Below are 11,043 nucleotides of genomic sequence, written 5' to 3'. Positions count from 1 at the left end.
CAAGTGTTTGAAAAACCCTAGAATCCCTATGATTCCTTCTAGTATATGAAGGTGTCTTCTACCAAGACGTAACTATTCTGTGTGTGTGTCTCTTGTAAGAGTAAGTATTTTCCAAAGTATAACTATCCTTATCCAAAAATATAGTTTGTACATGTATGTTTAAGTGAGGTTGTCACTAAAAATATGTAATGGGAAAATAAACGTAGTACGGTAGTTTTGTATTATAGGAACTACTGCTGTACTAACTACCTTAAACCGGATTTATATTAAGGCATAATGTGATAATTGCACCATACTATCGACTGATAACAACGACATGAAGAACGAACGGTCGTAATAACGGAATGACGTTTGGCACCCGCAGACCTGCAGGTCCGGCTGTAGCTAGCAACAAGGTGTAGGATAGTCAATCCAGTATAGATCTATACGCAAACTCAACGCTCTCCCTCCAAGAGAATTCTGGCTACAACTCGGGCCATGACATTTAAGGCATGCTCCGATACAGTGGATCACAATTGGTAACGTATTCTTGTATATGTAATGTACTGTACTATTATAGAAAGTATTGACTCATGAATGAACTGACTCATTGTATGGTATCGCGTTCTAGTAATTGTTCTCGTACCCTCCTAAACTACCCATATGGTAGTTTACTAGCAGTCTAACTGGTACGTATGGTCATGGATGTATACCCTTGCTAACTAAGGGCATGGGATGAACTAGAAAGACCTTTTATGACTATATATGTACACATGATATATAACTAATATTTAAACGGCTTTCGGACGAATACCCAATATCCCACCAGACCACATCTCAAGGCGCGAAAAGGAAATAGGGTGGATAGCCTTCCTAAGTCTTTTAAACATTTCTTATATAACTATACATATAGAGGCATGCAATTTATAATATAAAAGCATAAATAAATTTTGTAAGACATTTGAAACATAAATATTATTTTAAGAAAAGATCGACTTGATGTCGATCTATAAAACAATTTGAAGGCATAAGTATGATAAAACAGTTTTGAGTATAAGGAAACATTTGTTTGAAACACAGTTGTAAATAAGTTTGAAAGGTAATGTACTGAGTAAGATGTACCGTGTAATAAGTAGTTTAAAACATAGAAAATGTTTATAAAAATCATTTGAAGGAAACTGTTTGGTAAAACGGCTAATGAGTAGCCAAATCTTTTGAATGCTGTATATTAATCACATGTGATTGATGTAATAACTAGCGTAGTTCTACTTATTAATCGCATGCGATTGATATAATACTAGCATGATTCTACTTGTATTCCCCCATAAAACAGTTAAAAGTAGTTTAAAACATTAGTTAAGGGGTATGAACTCACTTGGAAGTTTGAAGATAGCGAGATGGAAAACCGGGCAGAGTTTCGTCTCGGAAAACGGATTTTTCTCGGGATTCTCGGGAATCTCGGGAGTAAAATCGACCCTCGGGACTTGAGCAAAAAGACCAGAGCTTCGGGTTTGAATGGGCACGGAAAACGAGGCAAGATCGTGAGAGAAATGAGCAAGTTTTTCGGAAAGCCTCGCATCCCTTTTATAGGGGTGCTGAACCGCCTCGGTACGCTGGGCGTACGAGGGTACGCAGCGCGTACTAGACGTCATCGCTTACGTACTTCGGATGGGGCAGGTCGGATGGGACGACGGGTCGGATGGGTCGGATAGCTTCGCATAGGGGCGACGTGGACGATCCGAGGCCTTTGAAACTTCGTATTTTATGTCTATCAGTATTGTCGGTTTTGCCGAGAGTCTTCGGTTGGTTATAACTTCTTCGTTATAACTCGGATTTTTGGGTTCTTCATATGCATGAAAACCTTGATACGATTCTTACTACTTTATATAACCCAATTAAGATTTTAGGAAAGCTATATTTTGACCTAAATTTGATTGGTTTTACATTACATTGTCTCGAAATATCGGGTTGTCACATTTTCCTCGCACAGACCAGACTCGCCGAGTCTCCTTGGCCGACTCGCCGAGTCGGTCACTTACTCCCCGACCCGGATCCCGCTCGGACTCGCCGAGTTCCTCCTTGGACTTGCCGAGTCGCCCCTAAAAATTAGGGTTTCTTTCCTTTCTTGGCCTTCTAGATTTTGGGTGTTAGAGTATTCTTAAAAAAGAATTTTGTCCATAATCTTTTTACAATTTTTCATTTTATTCCATAATGGAATGAAAAAAAAATACTACTGACTAATGAGTAATTTTATCACTACGTTTCTATTTTTTTTTCTAGTTTTTGGGGTTATAAAGTTGTGAAATCTTTTGAAATCATGATAATAACTTGATAAAAAATCCAAGTCATTTGGAATGTGGGCCAATCATATTTAAACAATCTTTTTGCATAAATGGGCTGCGTGAAATGTCATTTTTGTTGGTATGAATTTTGGCTGAACCGAAAAAGGATATGAAATACATTTTCACTGAAATCTTCACAACAAACCATCTGCATGAGCAACAGATGCAAATTGAAGCTTATTTGGGAGAAATCAGAAATCCATCCGAGTAAAAGTGGGATTGAGCACTTTGAATCGATATTTCCAAATTGTTTTCTATCCACAGGTACCCAATTGCCTTACATTATTTACTATTAACTTAGTTTTCGTTTCTTTCATCATAACATCTCATAATATACTATTGGACAATTAATGGTTCAATGTTGCAAACCTTATACTGTTTCTTAGACAGAATGTAGAGATAGAAATGAACAAGCTGGAATAGTTGCAGATGGAACTCAAATTTCGCTTTTCCTGCTGAAAGTAGTTTCACACAACACGTTTCAAGCTATTTCAAGTAAGACATTACATTACATTAGTAGCAACATACTTTATAGGTCTATGTGTAAAGAAATGTAAATAAAATGATATTATTGTTAAAAGATAGAATTGGTTGCTATTTCACGTAATCTCAATTTGTATCCAACCTGTAAATCTTCCCCATCAAGTGCTAACAAAAATAAACGATGCACCAATAAATAAAAGGAGCTGATCCGTACACAACAATTTTCTCCATACACAACAATTGATGTTTTAAAATGTTGTATTATACAACTATATAATGCATGAATTGTTGTGTATGGCAAAAAACTATTATGTACAAATCACTTCCCATAAATAAATAAAATATGCCGGTTACAAAGCAAGCAAGCACATATTTACTAGTTTAAAATCAATAAAGGCTGTCCTTAAATATAACTAGTCGTATCTTTTTCTTTCTCTTATGAGCTGATGATAGATTTCAGGTCCTAAATATTTGTTTTCTAGATTTAGTAAACAATCAGAAAGCAGAAAATTGACCTACAATTTATATAGTAGAATAGTATATGGAAAGAAGAGAATTTTCCTGTTTTCTTACTCGATTCAAAAACTAGCAACCCGTCCACTCTGTTTCTCTCTCCAAATAGATATACACACGGAGTCTGCGCCTTTTCTCTCTCTCGCAATAGATTGGATCTCCCCAAGTATATAGATACAAATATCGGTTTCTGAAGGATACTCATAGATCGGCGAGGCTAAATGAGGAATGAAGAGATTGAGAGCTCCGACGACAACGAATTACCATCGTCGGCGCCACGAGTGGGTCGTAAATACGGCCCCGTCGTTGCGCATGATAATGATCCCGTCGTGCTCGAGATGTCCTCCTTCGATCACGGATCTTCGTCGAATCCCTTAAAGTTAGTTAGTTTCCTTTTTATCTTCTTACCCTCTTCGCCTTTTCCCCTTTTCTTTTAAAGATCAGTTAATTGCTTTACTTTTTATTATCAATCAAATAGACAAATAGTTCTTGGAATGATCAAAATGAGTAGGCTAGATAATGGAAGAAAAACACCAAATTGAAGTTCTGTAACAACAAATGTGTATTATTAGTAGCTACTGCCGCACTTCTGCTTTGATATTTTGCGAAATGTGCCGATTTAGGTGGATAATTTTGATGTTGCCCTAAACCAGTTGTTACGCAACTATTTTATTTGTAATTTGTAATGCTGTAATAGGCGATGTTGGTAGGAAGGAATTAGGTCTAAAGTGTTCCTTGTATATTCCTTGTAATGAAGTTGAAAATGGTGGTTTGTATTCTTTTGATTTACAAACTTGATATGGTTAGTGCTTCTAAAACAATGTCTATGAGTTTGTTATACATGCTATAAAGTTCATTATGGTTATGATTTTTTTTCCTTAAGTAGTTTAAACCTTAGATTGACAACAATTTAGATAAAACATAACCCATATGATTTCCTAAGTCACTGTGTAGCTCCTCTTTTGGTGCTGAAGGAGTAGTATAGGATTGCCATTATACTGTAACGGATTTTAACAAGGTTTACTTAAAGCATGTACTAATGAACACCACATGGGTTCATCACATCATTATGTTGAAACTTAGATATGGGCATTTGTTTATGCTCAGTGTGTTACTCTGCATCAGAAATGTAGTTGATCATGAAGCAGAATTATATTTTGTATAAAATACAAGGATATCAAAATTTTGAGCTCATGTCTGAAAACTGATTTACTTGTGCCAGCAAAGTAAAAACAAGCTTTCAGCCAAATTCAGGTGCAGTTGCAAAAGAAGAGTCAATATCAGATGATCGAGGAGTCAATGGTGAACACAAAGAGTCTAAATTGGAATTATTTGGTTTTGATTCTCTTGTTAACATTCTTGGTCTCAAAAGGTAAATATTGCTTCTTCCTTTTTTCCTTAAAACTTTATATCTATGGATTATCTGAACAACAAGCCTTTTTATCCCTAATTTAGGACAGGTTAATATTGAAATCTAAAAGAAGTAGTAATTGTTTTGTTGTCACCAATAAACCATTCATAAATTGTTTGAAAAATGATTCTTATGTTGTGTCTTTCACTCTTTCTTCTTTCAAAGCTCTTCTATTCTCTCTTTTTGAGTAATATTGGTGTTGGTGTTTTAGTTTAGTAATCTCTGTATTATCATTTGTAGTTGTAAGTTACAAAAGTGATGTGATGTCAATATGTCATGAGTTTTCTATATTTCAGTATGACAGGGGAGCCGATGCCTGTACCTTCAAGTCCTAGAGGTCGTGATGATGGCTCTAATCCTGCACAGCATCCTCTGGTACTTGAACTTTATTAAACATACCTAATTATATTTCAGTAAATGACCGTTTTACCCTTGTACTGTTGTAAAATAATGGAACTCTCAGCTTAGCAATTAGCATGCATTATGAATATAATAGTGATTAGTTTTTGACAATATTTTGACTTCCAGATACAGAGTAGCAGTGTTGTGAAATCAGGAACAATGATGGGAGTCTTTATCCCATGCTTGCAGAACATATTGGGAATTATCTACTACATCAGGTTTTCCTGGTATGTCTTAAATCTTAATTATCATCCCATGAATATGATATTTATTGAAAAGGATTTGCTTACAATACCTAGAATTTAAAAATGCAGGATTGTTGGCATGGCAGGCATAGGTGGGTCCCTAGCAGTAGTCGCCTTATGTGGCTTATGTACTTTCTTGACTGCAGTATCATTGAGTGCAATCGCAACAAATGGTGCAATGAAGGTGGAAAACTTATATTACTTTTCTTCTCAACCCTAAACCCTAATGTAATGATTACAATTTACAAACAAATGAACAATAAATACTCTGTTTTGTTTAATTAATTTTTAGGGTGGGGGACCATACTATCTCATTGGTCGTGCTTTGGGTCCTGAAGTCGGAGTCAGCATAGGACTATGTTTCTTTTTAGGGAATGCGGTTGCTGGATCTATGTGAGTGTGTGTATTATAAATTTATACTTTTAAAATCTCAACTGTTTGTTTGTAAATTGTAATAACAAAATATTGGTAGGTATGTCTTGGGAGCAGTGGAGACCTTTTTGAATGCTGTGCCAAAGGCTGGACTTTTTAGAGGTATAAATATAAATATAAATATATATAATAAATATTGGTTTTTAAGTTTTTTGTAAGGTATAACAAGCGTGACTGAGTGATTGTGTTTCAGAGACTATTACACAAGTAAATGGGACAGCAGTAGCGGAACCTATAACAACTCCAAGTTTACATGATCTACAAGTCTATGGGATTATTGTTACTATTGTTTTAGTATTTATAGTTTTTGGAGGTGTTAAAATGATTAACAAGGTTGCACCAGCCTTTCTTATACCTGTTCTGTTTTCCCTCCTCTGTATATTCATTGGGATATTTGCAGCAAGGGAGGATCATCCAGCAGGTATGATTAAAGATTATGAATTATGAATTATGAATCATTTTTTCTATCTTCTTTTCTTAGTATGTATGAGTATGACATGTTAACTGACCATATTTTTTTTACTATCCTTTTAAATAGTTGGAGTCACGGGCTTAAGTTTGAAATCTTTCAGAGACAATTGGAGTTCTAGTTATCAAACAACAAACAATGCTGGAATACCTGATCCTGCTGGAGAAATACACTGGCACTTCAAGTAAGTTTTGGAAGCAATGCCTTTTATTCTAATATTTGATACTTGATACTTGTTATATTCCATATTAAAGATTTGGTTTGATGGAAATGAGTAATTACATATTTACATTACATGACCATGTTTCGTTGGCATGAATTTTCATGTAATAGATAAAGATAAATATATAATTTTAACTTTAATCTTTAATTATTTCGTTATAAGTTTATAGTTAACAGACTATTATTTACAAAAATAATACTAAAAGTTTATTAAACCCAAAAGAGTCTATAAAAATAGCATTATTTTCGTTTAAAATAAGTCTAAGTTACAGATATGGTCCCTGTGCTTTACTCAAAATCACAAGTTTGATCCAAAATTTGAAGTCGTCCTTAAGCGAAATGCAAATCTTAAAAAAGACCAAACATGGATTTTGAGTAAAGCAGAGGGACCAAATCCGCAACAAAGGAGGATATTGGTAAGTCATTAAAAAATGGACCAAACTTGCGCATGGGAATCAAATTTGTAATATAGCGAGTGTAAATGATGATAATGAAATGAAAACGAAGGGCAAAAGCAAAAGAAAGAATAATTTGTGGATTTGTTTGTCAGTGCATTGGTAGGTCTGTTCTTTCCTGCAGTAACGGGAATCATGGCTGGTTCAAACCGGTCAGCCTCATTAAAAGACACGCAACGTTCGATTCCAATCGGAACATTAGCAGCGACACTAACAACCACAGCTCTCTACTTCATTTCTGTGTTCCTTTTGGGATCTGTAGCCACAAGAGAAAAACTCTTCACAGACAGATTACTAACAGCCACAATCGCATGGCCTTCTTCATCAATCATATACATCGGAATCATCCTTTCCACTCTGGGTGCTGCTTTACAGAGCCTCACTGGTGCCCCACGCCTCCTTGCAGCCATAGCCAATGATGACATTCTACCTGTTCTTAATTACTTCAAGGTCGCAGAAGGCAGCGAGCCTCATATTGCCACCTTCTTCACCGCTTTTCTCTGCATCGCATGTGTTGTCATTGGGAATCTTGATCTTATCTCCCCGACCATTACTATGTTTTATCTCCTGTGTTATGCGGGTGTTAACTTGTCCTGTTTTCTTCTCGATCTCTTGGATGCGCCTAGCTGGCGTCCTCGCTGGAAGTTTCATCATTGGAGTCTCTCTCTTCTTGGAGCGTCTCTTTGTATTGTTATCATGTTTTTGATTTCTTGGTCCTTCACTGTCGTGTCCCTTGCGCTTGCTAGCCTCATATACTATTATGTCAGCATCAAGGGAAAAGCTGGCGACTGGGGAGATGGTTTCAAGAGTGCTTATTTTCAACTAGCTCTTCGCAGTCTTCGATCTTTGGGAGGTCAGTTTCTTTTCTTTTTGTTAGGACCAAATATAATAGTTTTTATATACTTATTATTGGTATCACAATGAAAATACCATCAACTTTTTATGTGCTTATATTTACAAACTACACACATAACTTGGTATCCTAATAAGTATTGTCCCAATGAAGGAAAATTTTGTAATTGTATTTTTTTTTATATAAAGAGGTAAATCATAGTTTAAAACAGACCAAACTGGGATGTAAGTGAGTTGTAGAAAGTGGAAAAAAGTAACGAGTCCATGTTTTGTTTTTTGCAGCAAGCAACGTTCATCCAAAGAACTGGTACCCAATCCCACTGATCTTCTGCAGACCATGGGGAAAACTACCAGAAAACGTGCCATGTCATCCAAAACTGGCGGATTTCGCCAACTGCATGAAAAAAAAGGGGAGAGGAATGTCCATATTCGTGGACATCCTAGACGGGGACTACCACGAGTGTGCAGAAGACGCAAAAACCGCTTGCAAAAACCTGGCGACATACATCGAATACAAACGCTGCGAAGGCGTTGCAGAAATCGTGGTGGCCCCCAGCATGTCCGACGGCTTCCGAGGCATCGTCCAAACCATGGGCCTCGGAAATCTCAAACCCAACATCGTCGTCTTACGTTACCCGGAGATATGGCGCCGCGAGAATTTGACCGAAATACCCTCCACTTTTGTTGGCATCATTAACGACTGCATTGTCGCCAACAAAGCGGTTGTGATCGTGAAAGGGCTTGACGAATGGCCCAACGAGTATCAGAGACAGTATGGGACCATCGACTTGTATTGGATTGTTAGAGACGGTGGTCTTATGCTTCTTTTATCTCAGCTCCTTCTCACCAAGGAAATGTTTGAAAGCTGTAAAATTCAAGTCTTTTGTATCGCCGAAGAGGATTCCGATGCTGAAGAGCTGAAAGCCGATGTCAGAAAGTTTCTTTACGATCTTCGTATGCAAGCCGAGGTCATTGTTGTTTCCATGAAGACGTGGGACCACGGCGATGATCACGCGCAGGACGACTCCGTGGAGGCCTTTGTGGCTGCACAAGCCCGGATTAAAGACTACTTAGCGCAGATTAAGGAGGAAGAGAAACAACAGTTTATGGTGGTCAATGAACAACAAGTGGAGAAGTTCTTGTACACCACTTTGAAACTCAACTCCACAATTATGAAGTATTCGAGGATGGCGGCTGTGGTGCTGGTCAGCCTTCCCCCGCCACCTGTCAACCACCCCTCCTATTTTTATATGGAGTATATGGATCTGTTGGTGGAGAATATTCCAAGGCTTTTGATTGTTCGAGGGTATCGTAAAGATGTTGTCACTTTGTTCACGTAGTTCATCTCATCCCATCCCATCCCATCCTATTATTATTATTATATACTTTTTTTTATATAGAGTCCCAAGATGTCTCGTTTTTTGCATCGTAATGATTTGTAGATTAAACGTTCGATTCATTCTTTGCATCGGTATACAGTTTTGTTGTTCTATTGAAACCGAGCTTCTTTATTTTGTAAGTATTCTTTTAAGAGCCCCTTTAATTCCTAGAAATGAATGGTACAAACCCTAGAGGCAGATACATCTAAAAACTCATGGAAGACGTCTTTGTGTGTTGATAACTGGATATGTATGGTATCTGTGTTGATATTCACAAATCTATCATATCCTGAGTGCTTTTTTAAGATATATTTCTTAAACATGGATCTTTCTTTCAAATAACATATTTTGGATGACATGATTCTAGTTTAAGGTTTAACCTTTTTAGTTTTTACTTCTACTGCATTTACGATGGTTTAATCTTACCCCACAGCTGATTCAAGCTTGCAAATGGGCTATGTGTTTTTGATCAAATACTTTGCTGCAAATATGGGCCAAGAAGAGTGCAATTTGTTAATATCAATGGGCCCCCAAAATACCATGTTTCCCCGTTCTCGTGTACACCTCAACACCCTAACTCCCTTGTTAGTTGTTACCCTTGTGAAATTCTTCGTTAACTCCATTTGACATGTTAAATCGAAACACAACTCCATTTGCACATGTTAAATTGAAACACCCCTTGCACGGACTAAATATTCAATAAATTAAATTTTAAAATTTAAATTTTTTTGTAAGTTTGATATTTTAAGGAGGGTTATTGACATAAAAGTCCTTTAGTTTGTCAAGTTTTATCAATGTAATGATTTTATGCTCGTTGTGTCCTTAAGTTTTCAAAATTTTTCATATTTACCCTTTTACCAATCAGGTCATCAATTCAAAACTTAAATCGGTTTCAATTAAATAAGAAGAAATCGTTCAATTTAGTGAAAAGCCAATGAACCGAGAGGTTAGAGGTTATATTAATAAAAAAATTGATTTTTTAAATATATAAAATTTTCAACTTAAACGTGGGCTCGATACTGCTAGTAGACAAATTGACTCAATGTTCGTAAACAGATGTTACCTTGGTTGTACACAATTTTTTGCTTAACACTAATGACTAATAAAGTCGAAATGACTTACTTTATATAAGAAGTTATATTGAAAATTATTTTCTTGTTGTGTCGACGTGGTACTATTTCAAAGGTAGGTCCTAAAATTTTCAAGGTAGGTCCTAAAATAATTACCATATAAATTGTAAATAAAATTGAACCTTTAGATGGATCATGTGACCCACCTTGAATGTTATTAGCCTCACCTCTCACTAGGAGAGATTTTATTCTATTGTCATTTTAATTATAGGAAGTAATGTCACTTACTGTTCATTAATATGAATTCGAGAATCCTTAACAACATATTAAATGCCGTCATTAAGATCCCGAATTCAACAATATGGTCTAGAAGTAAAAAGAATCTAGTATAGATAGGGTATTTTTGTAACAAATTTGTAAACTTAAGGTTCTTCTTCTTCTTCTTCTTTTTTTTTTTTTTTTTTTTTTTTTTTTTTTTTTTTGCAAATTATATTTCATGGTAACCTGAAAACCTGCTATTACAGGTAAAAATGCCAAAAATGAAAAACTTTGGAAACGTTAAGGACATTAACAAACAAAAAATCTTCATGCGGATAAAACCGACAATACTTGACAAACTTAAGGACTTTTATGTCAATAATTCTTCTGAGGAAATAAATTCCTAACAGATACAAAACAAATTCTCAAAAAAATTGTTTTAGTTTATGCAGGGTAATAGCCAATTTAAGAACAATAAAATCGACATGATGGTTTCAGTGTTACAAGTTATATACGGTCATAGTGAAGAGT

At 35.9% G+C, this 11,043-nt stretch overlaps 1 protein-coding gene across 1 annotated transcript; it reads left to right on the top strand.

Moving 5' to 3' along the window:
* Window positions 1–3,363: 3,363 nt before the first annotated feature.
* Window positions 3,364–9,324, top strand: LOC145065598 (cation-chloride cotransporter 1-like). The gene is made up of 11 exons (XM_079012629.1): window positions 3,364–3,696; window positions 4,540–4,689; window positions 5,025–5,103; window positions 5,257–5,357; window positions 5,445–5,559; window positions 5,668–5,768; window positions 5,848–5,909; window positions 6,001–6,228; window positions 6,346–6,460; window positions 7,049–7,806; window positions 8,088–9,324. The coding sequence occupies exons 1-11, from the start codon at window positions 3,539–3,541 to the stop codon at window positions 9,143–9,145; spliced, it is 2,925 nt and encodes a 974-aa protein (XP_078868755.1). The 5' UTR covers window positions 3,364–3,538; the 3' UTR covers window positions 9,146–9,324.
* Window positions 9,325–11,043: the final 1,719 nt, after the last annotated feature.

Source organism: Lactuca serriola, chromosome 8 (assembly GCF_051521515.1).
Source record: "Lactuca serriola cultivar US96UC23 chromosome 8, Lser_US96UC23_V15, whole genome shotgun sequence".
NCBI lineage: Eukaryota > Viridiplantae > Streptophyta > Magnoliopsida > Asterales > Asteraceae > Lactuca > Lactuca serriola.
Note: the sequence above shows the minus strand (reverse complement) of the source record. Positions and strands in the feature narration are given on the sequence as shown.

Excerpts from the sequence above, each read along its gene's own strand:
- LOC145065598 (XM_079012629.1), top strand. The coding sequence starts at position 3,539 with ATGAGGAATGAAGAGATTGAGAGCTCCGACGACAACGAATTACCATCG. Across the intron at positions 6,229-6,345 it reads AAGGGAGGATCATCCAGCAG|TTGGAGTCACGGGCTTAAGT; the intron begins GTATGATTAAAG and ends CCTTTTAAATAG. Across the intron at positions 7,807-8,087 it reads CAGTCTTCGATCTTTGGGAG|CAAGCAACGTTCATCCAAAG; the intron begins GTCAGTTTCTTT and ends TGTTTTTTGCAG.